The 18,090-nt window shown below is 44.4% G+C and overlaps 1 protein-coding gene across 1 annotated transcript in view; it reads right to left on the bottom strand.

Annotated features, from left to right (window-relative positions):
- The window catches only part of LOC115459265 (secretory carrier-associated membrane protein 1), a gene marked incomplete at its 5' end in the record, with an annotated part of 43,524 nt that overhangs the window by 19,350 nt on the left and 6,084 nt on the right, over positions 1-18,090 (bottom strand). Inside the window, 2 exons of the mRNA XM_030189119.1 lie at positions 827-928; positions 15,176-15,335. Of these exons, the coding sequence (XP_030044979.1) occupies positions 827-928; positions 15,176-15,335 (262 nt within the window). The remainder of the gene's footprint in view (positions 1-826; positions 929-15,175; positions 15,336-18,090) is intronic.

Here is an 18,090-nt window from a genome sequence, read left to right as displayed (position 1 = left end):
ATTTACATCTAAAAAAAGTCTGCCAATTCTTGTGCAGTAGGTAAACAATCAACTCCCTGTTGGGTGACCTTTCTGGTATCAGATAACCGATTTAAACATTTTAACATCTAATCTTTTATATCATTTTAGAATAATATTGTTTCTTTGCAGTTTTTATACAACTCATATATTAATCCGAATTCTCCAATTCTGCTTATCCTCAAACTTCTCCACTTTTTTGCCATATGCTCAATTTGCTTGTCTCTTATTGAGAATATGGTAACTATTTCTGCGTTTCTTATTCTGAGTGAAATATGTAACCTTTTCAAACAAATAAAAAAAATAAAATAGATTTGAAATAAATACAGTATCCATAAAGAAATAGATCATGTTACCAGGAGTACAATTAGATTATTGTTGATGCTAGAAAGAAAAACTTACCCCCCCCCCCCCAGTTTACTAAGCCGCACAGCAATGCTGACACAGCCCATTCAAAGTAAATGGGCTGTGTAGGCATTAGAGCACAGCAGCTGCTAACGCAGCATAGTAAACGGGGGGTTAGACTGCTTGAAGAAATACTGAGAACAAGAAAGGCATCTCATTGTAGTTTCTCTTGTGGTAATTGGTATGAAAGCACATAATTTATTTTACTTGTTTGAAAAACAATTTTATATGAAACAGATGGGGACACAAATGGGCAGAATATTCTGTTATGAATGAATTTCTACTTTTCCTTTATATTGCACTTCCAATATTGTTTCTGAGTTGAAGGGAACCTATTTTTTTTTTCTTTCCCAGACGTTAATATCTGTGCCATTAATTCTATACAGAAAAAGTAGTCACTCACCAATTGCCCCATCCTTGGAATCCTGCAGCTTGAAGTACATGCACAGCAAACTGACAGATATACACAAAGAAGAAAACAAAGAATCGGAAAGAACTATCACTCCTGGAAAGAGAAGAGAGGAAAAAAAGTATTTATAGAAAGAAGAATCCATTTTAAACAAATTCACACAAATAATATTTCAATATTGTTGGGCTGTAAGACACTAAAAAGTTTTATTTCATTCTTGTTGCAGACAGGTGCAAGCAGCTAAGCCTGTTTTTCAATTGAATGCTCCATGGGAGTTAGTATGTTAATTGTAACAGAACTTCCATATTTATGGAGTGAGTGGGGGCTCAGTGAGGAACACAAATAGCTCCAAGACATTCACGATGAGTACTCAAGTGTACAAGCAGCGGAAATGTGACGGGCCGTGGCCTTAACAATATTTTGCCCACCACAGCATTAGCAATTAGAGAATTTTGGCAGTGGGGATGAGGGTGGGGCCAGAGATTTTTTTTTTTGGCTCCTCCAATTAACAGGGTTTTCCTGCTATCCTGTTGAGATGTATATGGATAATAATGTTCTAAGAACAAAGTTAATCTATATAGCTGTGTTATCCCAAAAATAGAACTGTTAGCAGACACAATATAGGATGCAACATACACCACTCTGAGGAAGCAAGATATGCTTTATATCATCACACAAAAGACTGCTGTACCTCAACACAAATGAAAATAAAAGGTGAAATTTGTTCTTATCTGCCAATTTCCTTTCCATGAATCTTGCTAAATCACTCCAGACTGATGGGTTATGTCACGCTACAAGCAAATGGTTCTGTTTTTCATTTTTCCTTGTATATGTTTTGTCATTGGTACACTGGCAAGTGCCAAGCTGTACCACTTCTTTATACCGGTGATGTCACCGGAGAGCTCTCCGGTGACATCACCGGTATAAAGAAGTGGTACAGCTTGGCACTTGCCAGTGTACCAATGACAAAACATATACAAGGAAAAATGAAAAACAAACAGAACCACTCCCAAAAAGAAACCTGTTAGGTTAACTAGAAATTTGAGATGTGAGAGGCTGAATACAAGTTCAAAACAAAGAGAAGCTCCCCGAGAGCTGCTGACTTCCTGGGTGTGACCTAGACAGGCCTAACAGAACTCAAGGAAAATAAGTTAACAGGTAAGAATAAATTTCACCTTACTCTTCACCCTGCTAGAGCAGTCCAGACCAACCAGATGTACCATAGCTTCACCTCTGCAGATGGGCAGAAGACAAGGCTGCCTTTAAAAATGCCCTGCTAAAAGGCACCATCATTTTTGACACAGACATCAACAATGGCGTGCAATGAAGACCAAGTTGCCAGTCCTGGGCCTAGAGTCTGGGGCTTTACCAGAGTAGTTGCCTGAAGTTCATAAAATGTGCCTCAAGACCCTCTGGAGCCACTCTCTAATTCAAAAATATGCTGACTCAATCGCCTCTTTAATCTATATCATGGTGACTTTGAAGCCACCTTCTCCTTGTGTAGACTGCTAAACACCACAAATAGTTGATCAGACTTCTAGAAAGGATATGTGACCTCCATGAAGCAAACCAATGCCATGCAGACACCCAGACATCTCATTCTTGCCTCCTCCTGGCACGTTGGCAGGCAGAATGACTAGCTGAGATATAATGGCCAAACCATCTTTAGGCAAGAATGATGGGACCATGCAGAGAGATACAGAGGAGTCTGCTGCAAAAAAAATATGGATCCCTGTAAGAGAGGGCCTACAACTCAGAAATTCACCAGGCTGAACAGCCAGCCACTAGGAATATGTTTTTCAAAGTTAGGTCTTTCCCAATATATAAATATGGCACTCAAAATACATTCAGATAAAGGATACACCGATAGGAGGCACAAAACTAAGTGGAGAAAATATCTCAGTATACTTTGAAGGTAAAGCCTGAACCACTGTCCACAAGCAGCAAAAAGGCTACTTATGGGAAGCATCAACGGTCAGAAAAACTCCACAGGTCATGTATCAAATATTGTGCGAAGGAACCTTACTTCTTCTTGAAAACCACATTCATAATTCTTTCACAGTGTAAATATTCAAAAAGGTAAAAGATTTCATTTACAGTGCTTAGTTTTTTCAGTGGAAATGGTTAACAAGGCAAAATACACTGATGAAAGTTCTATCACCCTCCATGTTATCCAAAATTAGAAAAACGCTGGCAAAGCGATAGCAGGGCCAGTCCCTCTGGCATGTCACAGCACTGTCTCAAAGGAACACTCTTTAGATTCTCGTCAGTGGCCCTATTTTGCTTCTGCAGCTTCAGAAGCATCAATTGCATCAACCAAATGCTGAAATGTGTAAGCCAGGCAGCACATTATTGAGTGAAATTCCTTGAAACTGAGCACTGATCTGGCTTGGTTTTTGTGGGTGATACACAACAAAGATACGTAAGTACCAAAATTATTCTTTTAATGGTGGAGCTGGCTTTGTATGGCCATTATTCAAAATGTTTTCCATGAATGTTATAAAGTGCTGTTTTGACTCTGGTTGCCTCTTAGAGCCTTCTGCAGGAAGTTGAGAGACGGCTTGCCCTCTGTTATTAGGAAGTTGTGATCTGAGCATTCAAAATGGTAGAGGAGCTACCCAACTGCTTGACTCACCTTTGTAGAAATCTCTATCCATCATTATCAAGAACTCTGTCTTCTACTGAAAGAGTTGGATTGTCATCATCCTTGCTGAGTTAGAACACTAAGAGGGGCATAATCGAAAGGGACGCACAAGTTTTGTTGAGGACGTCCTTGTAAAACGTCCCGATGGAGGGGCGGGGAAACCCATATTATCGAAACAAGATGGACGTCCATCTTTCGTTTCGATAATACGGTCGGGGATGTCCAAATCTTAAAATTTAGGTTGTCCTTTGAGATGGTCGTCCCTTGACTTGGTCGTTTCTGATTTTCGGCAATAATGGAAACCAAGGACGCCCACCTCAGAAACTACCAAATGCAAGCCCTTTGGTCGTGGGAGGAGCCAGCATTTGTAGTGCACTGGTCCCCCTGACATGCCAGGACACCAACCGGGCACCCTAGGGGGCACTGCAGTGGAATTCAAATAAATGCTCCCTTATCTTGTCTCCCGAGTTCCCCAAAACCCACTACCCTCAACTGTACACCACTACAATATCCCTTATGGGTGAAGGGGGCACTTATATGTGGGTATAGTGGGTTTCTGGTGAGTTTTGGAGGGGTTACAGTTTCCACCAGAAGTGTAATAAGTAGGTGGAGGTATGAGCCTTGGCCCACCTATCTATAGTGCACTGCACCCACCACTAAACTACTCCAGGGACCTGCATCCTGCTCTAATGGACCCGAGTATAACATCTGAGGCTGGCATAGAGGCTGTTAAATAATGTTTTTAAATCAGATTTGGGGGGGGGGGGGGTGGAAGGGGGTTAGTGATCACTTGGAGAGTAAGGGGAAGTCATCCCTGATTCCCCCTAGGGTGTCCCACTGCTCTCCTGGAATGTCTCTGTGGCCAGTCTACAAAGAATGCTGGCTCCTCCTACATCCCAATGGTTTGATTTTGTGTGTTTTTCACTTGGATTTTTTTTTTTCCAAAAATGGATCAAAAAGATAAACACAGAGCATAATAATATCTAGCAAATAGCCAATTTTGGAAAAAAAAAAAAAAAAGACTGTTTTGAAAATGGCTATATTTCCCACTTGAATTTTGGACATCTTTAGCAAAACGTCCAAAGTTGGACGTCAATGTCAAATGGAAAATGCCCCTCTAAATTCCCCAGATAGTATCCTAAACTGGTGGAGGGGAGTCCTCTGACTGATGGTGAGTCAGGAACGGGTTCTTCCTAGCTGAAAACCTCCTTTCAATGCAGATGGTTATGACAAGGCTTGAACAAGGTTGAGCACCCAAATCTCCAAGACACACGTTTTGTATACATCTATACTTGGAGGCATATTTTCAAAGCACTTAGCCTTCCAAAGTTCCATAGGTTTCTGTGGAACTTTGGAAGGCTAAGTGCTTTGAAAATATGCCTCTTGGTCTCCTCAATCTGTTAAGGCTGACGCCATCATCACTCACCCCAGAGCAAGTCAGTAGGCATATGGAGCATCAGACTGACCTACTGTACATGTAATTCACAAACTCTGATCAATGTCGGTACATCTCGGTTTTTGGGTCCAAAGGCTGTGGACACTCCACTACAGGTTGCAAATGAGGGTGGTGTCGTGTAACCTCTGGTGTGGGAATTCCCTCTCCATTATCACATATCTGATTAGTTTCAAATCAGTCTGTTGCTGCTTTCCATTACTTTTATCATATTATCCACTTGCTCTTCTCCCCATCCTCTTTGTCATCCCTGTACAGGTCTTGAGGTTGTAGGGATAGCGATCTCCCTGGATCAGTGGCGTACCAAGGGGGGGGGGGGCAGTCTGCCTCGGGTGCACGCCGCTGGGGGGGGGTGCTGCTTGCCGGTCAGCGTCGTTCGTTTCCATGCTTCCTCTGCCCTGGAACAGGAAGTAACCTGTTCCGGGGCAGAGGGAGCATGGAAACGAACGACGCTGACCGGCACGTGGCAACCACCCCCCCCCCCCCCCCCCCCCAGCGGCATGCACCCGGGGGGGTGGTTCTTTCGCCGGGGCGGGGGGGGGGGGGGGGGAGGGCGCTGCACCTGGGGGGGGGGGGGCGCATCGGCGATCCACCCCGGGTGTCAGCGCCCCTAGAAACGCCACTGCCCTGGATATCAGATAAGTCAAAGAATTTTGTATTTGCCAAGGACTGGTTACTCTGCCCATCTATGATGACATACATCTGTACTGCCTTTTCTCGTTGCTCTTTTGGATATACTTTAGCTGCACAACTTGGCGTATGATCTTCCACTGAAAGTTGCCGCCCGTGCATTTATGCCGCATAAATATTTAAATGTCTCTATAATATCTACCCTCTCTCATCTTTCATCCAAAGTATACATATTGAAATCTTTAAGTCTGTCCCCATACTTATGACGAAGACCACGGACTATTTTAGTACCCGCCTCTGGAACAATTCTATCATGTATACATCTTTGAGGGTGTGGTCTCCAGAATTGTACACAATATTCTAAATGAGGTCTCACTAAAGTGTTATAGAGGGACATCACCACCTCCTTTTTCCTACTGCCCATTCCTCTCCCTATACACTCAAGCATCCTTCTAGCTTTCACTGTTACCTTTTCTATCTGTTTGGCCACCTTAAGGTCACCATATACAATCACACCCAAGTCCCGCTCCTCTTTCCTGCATAAAAGTTCTTCACCCCCTAGACCAGTGATGGCGAACCTTTCAGAGACCGAGTGCCCAAACAGCAACCCAAAATCTATTTATTTATTGCAGGAGCCGGTACTCATTATGGGCGGGGTCACCACATATGAGTCCACCCCTATGATAGCCACACCCCTTACACCAGCCATGGCGCATATAAACAGACATCATTGAAACTATTATACTAGTATAGGAGAAAAAAATAAAATGATTTTTTTTCATTATAAATCATTTCTGTAAACTGTTACAGCTCCAGTATACCCAGTGCAAAATAAGACAGCAGATGTAAATTCTCAAATTGGACATATTCCAAACACTAAAATGAAAATAAAATGATTTTTTCTACCTTTGTTGTCTGGTGATTTTGTTTTTCTATCCATATTGGTCCTAGTCTCTGATTCTGCTGCTCTCTATCTGTTCTCTTAACTCTGTTTCCAGGGCTTCCTTTCCATTTATTTCTTTACTTTCTTCCTTTCATCTTCATTTCTTGCCCTCCAGCCACCCATGTCCAGCCACCCTCCTCTCCCCCTGCCCTCCCCTCCAGCCACCCTCCTCTCCCCCCTGCCCTCCCCTCCAGCCACCCATGTCCAGCCACCCTCCTCTCTGCCCACCCGCCCGCACTCCCAGCACCAAGCAGGCCTCCCGTCCAGCGGCAGGCATCCCTCCTTCCCAACAAGCACCAGGTCTGTATCCCTCCCTCCCACCATGCACCAAGGTCTCCCACTCACCCAGCATCAGGTATCCCTCCCTCCCACCCAGCACCAGCCCTCCCACCAAGCCGCCCGCCCTCCCTCCCACCGAGCACCAGGGCCCCCCTCCCTCTGAAATTTAAAAGGCATACATGGTTGGGGTTAAGGTGGCGTCGGCAGCGAAAACTATGTTGTTTGCTCGGCGTGCCTTCGGCCTTCCCTTCTGTTTCTCAAGCTCTGGTCCCGCCCTTGCGGAAACAGGAAATGAGGGTGGGACCAGAGCTTGAGAGACAGAAGGGAAGGCCGAAGGCGCGCCGAGCAAACAACATAGTTTTCACTGCCGCTGCTGACGCCACTTTAACCCCGACCAGGTATGCCTTTTAAATTTCAGAGGAGGGGGGCCCTGGTGCTTGGTGGGGAGGGAGGGAGGGCGGCCGGCCTGGTGCTCAGAGGGAGGGCGGGCGGACCAGCAACCCAGCGACGGCACGCGTGCCATAAGTTCGCCATCACTGCCCTAGACTGTACCATTCCCAAATGCATGGCCTTGTTTTTTATCATTAGATCTAAGCTGCCAAATTCCAGACCATTCTGCTAGTTTTGCTAAGTCCTTCCTCATGTTATCCACACCATCATGGGTGCCACTCTACTGCAGATTTTGGTATCATCTGCAAAGTGGCAAACCTTACCAGACAGCCCTTCAATAATATTTCTTATGAACTTTTTATAAAGAACCAGCCCAAGAATCGAACTTTGCAGCACACCACTGGTAACGTCCTTTTTCTCAGAATGAGCTCCATTTACCAGTGCTATTCTTGGTCTTTTTCTTGCTCATCAAAACAATAAAATTTTTTTTATTAAGGCAAAGAAATGGACTGGAATAATGCAGGGAGCAGACAAAAAGAAAGCAATCTTGGAACTATATTCATTTTAATAACATTAGTTCTAATATTTAAAAAACTTCATCAGAAAGCTCCATTCGTGAAGATGTAATATAATTCTATCTGACATTGGAGAATAATGTACACATAAAGTAGCACATATGAGTTTAAATTGTTGGGCAGACTGGATGGACCGTGCAGGTCTTTTTCTGCTGTCATCTACTATGTTACCTTATATAGCAACGACACATGTGGAGAAGTATCACTCCTAAATATCATCCCCTGTGCCTGCCAAATAAATAAACTAGTGCTTCAGTTCAGTAATTATATCTGTTGAAATATTCACTGGCATTATACTCAATTTAGTCTCATTTAGTTTATACCCCCAAATTTATGAATCTCTGACAAGAATTCTCTGGATCTGTAGGCATTGAAAGGACATCATCTGCATAGAATGATAGCTTAAGGGAATTCTTTCCGAACACCTATCAGTCTAGGGTCCTGCTAGATTGTTTGGACAAAAAGGATCAAGCGTTATCCCAAATACAAGAAGGGAAAGCAGGCAACCCTGTTTCGTTCCTCAATGAAGACTACAACTCTCCATTAATCACCCATTAAATCTCACCAACTATTCTAATTCTGGTAGATAGTTTATAACACTTGAATAATCCTTTTAAAAAATCAGGATCACAATTTAGTTGTTCCAGGGCAGACAGCAGAAAATGTCACTCCACCCTGTCAAATGCCTTTTCAGCACAGAGTGCAAGAAAGATGGTCTGGCGGAGGAAGTGACGTCACTGACCGGGACGGCAACATAATTGCGGAGCTCCGTCGGGGCTGTTCTTTAATTGAATATATCCCACTGTTTTGCCAGGCTTCCCGAAGTCCCAGATAGTAGGGGAAGGCTCCTAGTGCTATGCCGCCGAAAAAGAGCTTGGAGAGGTTTAGATACACGCCGGTGAAGAACGAGCAAACAAAGGCAGGCATGGCGGGGCCTGAGCCTCAAGAGAGAAAGATGGCGCCGATTCCCTCGGAGGCGGAGGAAGAGTGCTCCATGGATGGTGTGACAGAGACCAGTGATATTACCAAATCGGACGTGGTGGGGTGGTTCCAGGACTTGAAGGCGGATTTGGTGGGGGTCCGAAAAGATGTGCAGAATGCCCTGAAGGATATTCGGGCTGAAATTCGGGACCTCGGTGCTCGCGTCAGTGAGGTGGAGGAGGGGCTGGTGTTGCTCAAGACAGACATGGGAAACCTTCATAAGAAGGTGGATATGGATACTACCGAAGTACAGCAACTTAAGGAACAGATAGAGGACCTGGAAAACAGGTCGCGGCGCAATAATTTGAAATTTAAAGGAATTCCGGACCTGGATATATTTAGTAATTGTGAAGCAGTGATATGGGAGCTGTGTGGACATATATTGTCTTCAGAGGATGGTAATCAATCTCTGGACATTCGCAAACAAAAAGCGCATCGAGTTGTGGGACTGCAACAAGATTCTAACCCGAGGGACACTGTTGTATGTTTTGCGGATTTTCCCACGAAACAGAAGATCTTGATTAAACCACGGCAGCAAAAAGAGATCCAGTGGAAAAACTATCAGGACTTGGCAGGATCTACTTTGCAAAAACGCAGACCTTTTCGTGAAGTTACGGAATTTATGAGATCAAAGGGGATCCGCTACAGGTGGCTCTTCCCATTTGCAGTGTGGTAGACGGTGGACGTGAAATCACACACAGTTAAGACTCCAGACGAAGCATGGTCAGCATTGCACGCTTTGGGATGTAGTGGAGTTCCAGCTCAGGCAAAGCAACCAGTTGCTGCAGTAGAACCTAGGGCGGATTCAGCTTGGCAACTGGTGGTGGAGCGTGGAAAGAAGTCCGACAAGCATGCTTCTTGAAGCGAAAAGATTTAAGAGGCCTGGTGGAAGATTCTTTAAATCATTGAGGATAGTATGCAGATAAGAGAAAATGCAGGGTGTGACCCATGGAGGGGGGCTTGATGGGGAGAGGGAAGGAGGGATACGGGTCTCTGGAGAGAATGGGGGTAGTGGGAGCATGTTGGATTGTGAAGGGGAAAGGAGGAGAGGATAAGATGGCTGGGATTATGGGCAACATGTCTGTAATTTGTGGGTCCCGGGGGGGGGGGGGGGCGGGGGAAGAGGAGTGGAAGGAAGCCTGCTAGGAATGAAGAGACGAATGAGTGCGGTGGTAAGTGTGAGAGAGGTGTTGGAGGGGGGTCAGGGGATAGATCTAGAAGTGCTTGTGCCTCCTGAGGAGTGTGGTTGTTCCTCGAGGGATGGCTGATCCAATGACACAGAGATCAGCAAAAGGGAGGGCAGGGGGAGGGGAGGGGAGAGACATTGTTAGTGGGTTCTTGGAATGTAAATTGGCTCAATAACCAAGGGAAGCGGAGTAGAATATTTAAAGAGTTGAATAGATTGAAGTGGGATGTGACTTATTACAAGAAACGCATTTGAGACCAAGAGATGTGCATATGTTGTGTCGTAAGCCCTTTCGGCAGATCATGGTTCACTAGGGAGGAGGACCTAAGAGGATGGGGGTGGCCATTTTGATAAGACAGAATTGTGGGTTTGTAATCCAACAAGAATTCCAGGATTCTAGTGGTCGCTGTGTGGCTGTTAGAGGGTTGATGCAGGGTAAGGAGCTTACATTGATCAATATTTATGCCCCGAATGTGGATCAGAGGGGATTTTTCCAAACATTAAAAGAGGAGATCCAGGGATTTGTTGGACGGCAAGTGGTGGTAGGAGGGGACTTTAATGTTGCTCCGGATGCACGACTAGACCATTCAACTGGAGGGGGGCAACAGAGTGGGCCCGGGCAAAAAGCATTGCTACAGTTTATGAAAGAGCTGGAAGTAGTAGATTGTTGGAGGTTGTTATGTGGTTTAGACGGGTTGTGGGTGCATCGAAATAGCTGGTATATGGTGGGGGAGGCTGAGATAGAGGCCACTCAAATTTCGGATCATGCACCAGTGTGGATTAGGCTTAAGGGGCTGGGTCAAGGGGAGTGGAGGAGCAGCTGGAAGTTGAATGATTCACTTTTGGGGGATGAGAAAGTGAGGGAAGAGATTAAGTTGACTATTCAGGAATATTTTTGCTTTAATGATAATGGTGAGGTCACAGAAGCGGTATTGTGGGATGCATTGAAGGTGGTGGTGCGGGGAACTCTGATCAAGTAGGGGGGCACGCAGGAAGAGGGAAAGGGGACAACGTTCCCTCGACCTTTGCTCGCGATTGGTGTATTTGGAAAAATTGCACAAACGAAAGCCCACATTGCAGGTCTGGCAGGAACTTAAAAAAGTTTGGGGAGAATTAGATCAGTTGCAGATGATGGAAGTAGACTTTATGAGAACTAAGCTTAAACAGCAATACTTTGAGTTTGCTAATAAATCCAGCAATGCTAGCCAGGTATTTAAGGGCTACAAGAGTTAAATCCCTTATTCAAAAGATGAGGGATGGTAGGGGAGGATGGCACTATGCTGATTCTGAGATAGCAAGCTGTTTTTTTGAAGTATTATCAAGAATTATATAAGGTCTCGGAGGAGGAACCGGAGGTAGAAATAGCTAGTTATTTAGATCAGGTGCAATTGCAACGATTGAATTAATCAGAAAGAGCACAGCTTGGGGAACCCATTAGGCTGGGGGAAGTGCAGGGGGTGATTAAGAGGCTTCCGAACAGGAAGGCTCCTGGGTTGGATGGGTATTCGCATGGTTTTACAAATGTTTCGTGGGTGAACTAGGGGATTTTTTGGTTCGGGTGGGTAACGGTTTTTGGAGGATAATGAGTTCCCAAACTCTATTAGAGGCTAGGGTGACTGTCTTGCCTAAACCAGGGAAGGACCCAGAGGTGTGTGGATCTTACAGACCTATTTCTTTGTTGAATGTGGATGCAAAGATCATGGCCAAGATTTTGGCTAATAGGTTGGGAAGGATTCTACCAAAGCTAATCCATAGGGACCAGTCGGGGTTTGTGCCAGGGAGGCAGGTAGGGGACAATATTAGGAATACCCTACACTTGATATGGGAAGCGCAAAGGAGTGTACCTGGTACGGCCTTGTTGGCCATAGATGCAGAAAAGGCCTTTGACTGGGTAACCTGGGGGTTTTTGAGGGAAGTCCTGAAATGGATGGGAGTGGGAGAGAATTTTAGTACTTGGTTGGCAGCCTTATATAAGGACCCGAGGGCTGCCTTGATATTAATGGTAGTTATACCTCCTTCTTCCCCCATTTGTAGAGGAACTAGGCAGGGGTGCCCTTTGTCACCTCTGCTCTTTGCGATATACATTGAGCCTCTAGCGGAATTGATGCGTCAACATCCAGATATTCGGGGTATAAAGGTGGGGGAGGGGGGACACCATATTGCTTTGTTTGCGGACGATGTATTGCTTTATGTGGTGGATCCAAGGAGGACGCTGACTATGATATTAAAGATCCTTCGGGAATTTTTATCTTTTATCTTGCTGCACCATATGCCTGGAATAGACTTCTTGAGCCGGTACGTCAAGCTCCATCTCTGACCGTCTTCAAATCTAAGCTAAAAGCCCACCTTTTTGATGCTGCTTTTAACTCCTAACCCTTGTTCAGAACCCTTATTTTATCATCCTCACTTTAATATTCCCTTATCTCTTGTTTGTCCTGTTTGTCTGTCCTAATTAGATTGTAAGCTCTGTCAAGCAGGGACTGTCTCTTCATGTTCAAGCGTACAGTGCTGCGTACGTCTAGTAGCGCTATAGAAATGATAAGTAGTAGTAGAATTTGAAAAACATGCAGGCTTGCGGGTTAATATGGAAAAAAAAAGCGAGCTGCTGGGGATCTCTTTGACTCATGGTGAGGAGCGAAGTTTGAGAGCAAAGTTTGCTTTTAAATGGGCCAAGCATAGCATCCAATACTTGGGGATTCAGATACCTAGGGATTTGAGTAGAGTGTATAGTTTGAACTATGGGAAAATAGTGGACCAAATTCGGGTGGAGTTATCTAGGTGGAAGGGCTTGTGGTTATGTTGGCGGAGACGCATGGCAGTAGTGAAAATGAATGTGTTACCTAGGCTGTTATTCTTATTTCAGTCATCGCCGGTGGCGGTCCCGAGGCAGATACTTAAACAACTTCAGGGCTACGTATTACAGTTTATTTGGGGTGGCAGACACCCTAGGTTGGCCAGACGGGTGTTATGGGGGGCCCCGGAGCGGGGGGGGGGGGGGGGGGGGCAGAGTGGTGCCTAATATTGAGTGGTACTATATGGCAGCTCAGCAGCGGTTGATATTGGACAGATCTTAGTATCATCCGCAAATAGGTAAACTTTACCTTCTAACCCTTCGGCAATGTCATTCACAAATATATTGAACAGAACTGGCCCCAGCACCGATCCTTGAGGCACTCCACTACTCACCTTTCCCTCCTCCGAGAGAATTCCATTCACCACCACCCTCTGGCGTCTGTCCGTCAACCAGTTCCTAATCCAGTTTACCACATCGGGTCCTATTTTCAGCCCATCAAGTTTAAGAGCCTCCTGTGGGGAACCGTGTCAAAAGTAGATTATGTCCATAGCATGTCTACGATTCAGTTCTCCAGTCACCCAGTCAAAGAATTCAATGAGATTCGTTTGGCACGATTTCCCTTTGGTAAAACCATGTTGTCTGGGATCTTGCAACTTATTGTCTTCCAGGAAATTTACTATCCTTTCCTTCAGCATCGCTTCCATTACTTTTCCAATAACCGAAGTGAGGTTTACCGGCCCGTAGTTTCCAGCTTCTTCCCTATCACCACTTTTGTGAAGAGGAACCACATCCGCCGTTTTCCACTGGGTGTGCAGTCCCTCGGTGTGCCTTTTGGGCCTGCATAATGAGAGGGACTCTTGGGAGCAGAGTAAATGGATGCATTGGGGGTTGGCAGCAGCTCAAAGTCTTATAGCGCAGAGCTGAAAATCAATAGATCCCCCAACATTGGGTGACTGGAAATGCAAAGTGGGACAATTAATAACCATGGAATGCCTTATGGCATATCGTTGGGATGGAAAACTACAACGTAAAGGGGGGTGGAATCGACTTCAACAATGTCTCGCATGACTTTAGGACGGTTGAGCTCTGGGAGAATGGGGGGCAGGGGTTCAGAGCGGAGGGGAGGTGGGAGGGGGATGGGGGAGAGGGAGTTGGTCTTAAAGGCTTGGGGACATTCCCAAGTATTCTTGTGGTTCATTAGGGTTGGAGAGTTGGGGAGGGGAGAGCTGGTTGGGGATATTGTACTGTTTTTTTGCAGAATGACAACTGAAGACAGAAATATTGCTGGTATGTTTTAGGTGGGGAACCACGTATACTAAACATGTATAGGTTCAGTGGGTGTGGAAACAAATATTGTTGATTAATGTATGTCAATTTCTGCGAGGCTTGCAGTGATTAAGTTGTTTCTAATAATGTGTAATTGGATGTGTTAAAATCACAATAAAATATTTAAAGTGGAAAAAAAAAGAAAGATGGCCTGGCTGTCCCAATCGGAAGTTAAATACTGTAAGATATTTAATACCCTGCAGATGTTATCTGAAGCAAATCTTCCTCCTATAAAACCTGTTGGAAATCTGTGAACAACATCTGGCAGTATAGGTAGTCAGTCTGTTGGCATAAATCTTTGCCAGTAACTTGACCCCAGAGGAGCGCAGCGACGTGAGAGGCGAGAGGAGGAGTGGCTGCAGAGCAGACAGCCAATGCCTGATGGCTGTCTACGGTGCCGCGTTTCAGGTTTAAAAACATTTATTGCTTTTTTTCTTTTTGTAGCGGCCGCTGCTGCTCAACAGGAGAAGCAGCAGCGGCCAGACAGCGTTACCAGTGGCAGCTGCAGGTGGCAAGGGAGTTTGATGTGGCAGGGGAGGGTCGCTGGACATGGATGGCTGGAGAAAGGGGCAGGGGAGAGGGAGGTGGTCCTGAGACCAGAGAGATGGGGGTGGGGAGGGGGACCCTGCGAGGGGGGGGGGGGCACATACTCACTCAATGTCTCTCAGACACACTCTCTGTCTATCACACTCGATCTCTCTGTCACACACACACACAGTCTCACACACACAGACACTCTAGAGGCATATTTTCAAAGCACTTAGCCTTCCAAAGTTCCATAGGTTTCTATGGAACTTTGGAAGGCTAAGTGCTTTGAAAATGAGCATGTCTGTCTCTCACACACTCTCTCTCACACAAACACACACACACTCTGTCTCTCACTCATTCTCTCTCTCAAACATACACACTCCGAGGAAAACCTTGCTAGCACCCGTTTCATTTGTGTCAGAAACGGGCCTTTTTTACTAGTTTTTAATATGTATCATTCATTTAATTGTTATGTAAGCCACATTGAACCAGAATTCCTGTCAGGCTAATGTGGGGTAAAAATGTCATAAATAAAATATACCATAACATGTACAACTGCAGCCAAGCCACAGCAGTCAGCCTTCAAACAAACTTATTAGCTTAATCCATCTTACCTGAAGGCTCCGTAGAGTGGTCTGTACCAGCAGACAAATGAGCACGGTGTGAAGAGTAAGAACCATAAAATAGCCAATCCAAAATCAACTCCTCGTTCAGGATCAACACAGAACCATGCCAAACAGCCAAAGATATTCAGAAACAAAGTTACTGTGTGAACTGTAAAAAAAGAAGATTATCTTATATTAAAACTCATGGTTCAGTTCCGCAAATAGCTCCAACAAAAGTTACAAAATTCTCGTATTATGCATTCAAGAAAGAATTGAAGGCAATCTTGTATGCAGAAGCATTTTCTGTTTAAACTGAACTTTTATTTATTTTGTTACATTTGTATCTCACATTTTCCCACCTATTTGCAGGCTCAATGTGGCTTACATAGTACCGTAAAGGCGTTCGCCAATTCCGGTATGAAAAAATACAGTAATGTTGTGGTACAATAAGCTTCGTGTGTACAGACACATTAGGGAATCGTAGAGAGAAAGAGAATCGCAGAGAGGAAGAGTTATTGTATGTCCATTATTTCACTGTGTTGCAGGGTAAAGGCATTTAAGTTGGGTCGGTAGGGTATGCCTTTTTGAACAGGTTAGTTTTTAGTGATTTCCGGAAGTTTAGGTGATCATAAGTTGTTTTCACGGCTTTTGGTAATGCATTCAATAGTTGTGTGCTTATGAGGAAAAGCTGGATGCATAGGTTGATTTGTATTTGAGTCCTTTGCAGCTTGGGTAGTGGAGATTTAGCTATGTTCGTGTTGATCCTGTTGTGTTTCTGGTTGGTAGGTCTATGAGGTCTGTCATGTATCCCGGGGCTTCGCCGTAGATAATTTTATGAACCAGGGTGCAGATTTTGAAAGCAATACGTTCTTTGATTGGGAGCCAGTGCAGTTTTTCTCGGAGGGGTTTGGCGCTTTCGAATCGCGTTTTTCCAAATATAAGACTGGCTGCCGTGTTTTGAGCGGTCTGAAGTTTTTTTTATAATTTGTTCTTTGCATCCCGCATAAATTCCGCTGCAGCAGTCTAGATGGCTTAGTACATTGATTGTATCAAGTTGCGAAATGTTTCCCTCGGGAAGAATGGTTTCACACGTTTGAGTGTCCACATTGAGTGGAACATTTTCTTTGTTGTAGATTTCACTTGGTTCTCTAGTGTGAGGTTACGGTCGATTGTAACGCCGAGAATTTTCAGGCTGTCTGAGATAGGGAGGGTATAATTTGGGGTGTTTATGTTTGTGGGTTTGTTCGTATTGTATTGGGATGAGAGGATGAGACAGTGTGTTTTTTCTGTGTTGAGGTTTAATTGAAATGCGTTTGCCCATGAGTCCATGATATTCAAGCTGAGCTTGATTTCGTTGGTGATTTCTGTCAGGTCACGTTTGTAAGGAATGCATATTGTGATATCATGTGCATAGATGAAAGGGTTAAGGCCTTGGTTGGATAAGGATTTGGCTAGTGGGGTCATCATTAGGTTGAAAAGGATCGGTGAAAGTGGTGATCCTTGAGGTACTCCGCATTCTGCTTTCCACAGTGGTGTTATGTATGAGCTTGATTTCACTTGATATGTTCTAGTGGTTAGGAAACCCTTGATCCAACTAAGTATGTGTCCTCCAATCCCAAAGTAATCTAGGAGTCTTAGTAGTATTTTATGGTTTACCATGTCGAACGCACTGGACATGTCAAATTGGAGGAGAAGTATGCTTTTGCCTGTTGCTATTTCCTGCTTGAATTTGGCTAGGAGAGTAATTAGTACTGTTTCAGTGCTATGGAGGGGGCAAAATCCTGACTGTGATTCGTGTAATGTTGTGAATTTGTTTATATAATCAATAAGTTGTTTGGTTACCATGCTTTCCATCAGTTTGACCACCAGTGGGATTAATGCTACTGGGCAGTTGTTAGTGATTTTGTTTGATTTTTTCTTGGGATCTTTTGGTATTGGGGTGAGTAGGATGTTGCCATTTCCCTTAGGGAAGAGACCTTGTTGAAGCATGTACTTTATGTTTAGATCATTTTTATTGATGAAGCAATATGAAGAACAGACATAGAAACTCGTATATTAATACAATTTGCGACATCCTCAAATTTTGCAAACATTCGCCCTCTAACCCACCCCCACTACAGCCCCATCCATCTATACCGTATCAAACTATCTGTTCCCTGTCCAGAAACCTCTGACCGTTCCGTTACAAATATTTATGCATCATAAATCATTCCTAACATTCAATTTTCAGGTACAGGTGAACTTATCCTACCTAGCCCACCCCTCTCATCTCCTCCCTTCCCTCCCTCTTGCATTCCCCTGGCACACTCTAGCAATCATGGGTTCCGTGCTGAGAATGTCATTTGTGTGGTTTCTACCACTGTGCCTACACCTTCCTCCTCCTCCTTTTCTTTGCAAGCAGCTTCAATTGTCTATGGATTGTGTTGTCCCTTCTGCAATAGGGAGTTCCTCAGCTTTGGTTGTAGCGTGTCCTCAAATCTATTCCATGTTTCCTGCCATCACTTACCTCCCGGGGACGTTAGGTCTCGTACCCCGCATCTCTCCAGTTTTAACAGCTCAAGCATAAATGTTCGCCACTGACACATGAAGTATGTACTTTAAGTGGGAAGTAAGGTCTGCTATGAAGCGGTGGGGAGCGGATTTTATTAAGTAGCTGGGGCAGGTAACCATTTGATGGTAACCATCAGATATTGCTGAATTAAATTATGGAATCATTGGTGCAAATGTTTTATTTTGTTATTTTCTTTTGATTTACTAGGTATCTCTTTCATAGTGTATGTTTTACTGTATCATGATATAGCCAGAAGCAATGATCCTATCATAGTAATTGTAACTAACTTTCAGACATCATGCTGTGGATTTCTTACCGATGTTTAAGCCATGTTAAAACTTACCGAATTTTGGTTTCAGCGCTGAAACTGGAC

This window comes from Microcaecilia unicolor, unplaced genomic scaffold, assembly GCF_901765095.1.
Source record: "Microcaecilia unicolor unplaced genomic scaffold, aMicUni1.1, whole genome shotgun sequence".
NCBI classification, from domain to species: domain Eukaryota; kingdom Metazoa; phylum Chordata; class Amphibia; order Gymnophiona; family Siphonopidae; genus Microcaecilia; species Microcaecilia unicolor.
The sequence above is the reverse complement of the archived record's forward strand: the minus strand, read 5'-3'. Positions and strand labels throughout refer to the sequence as shown.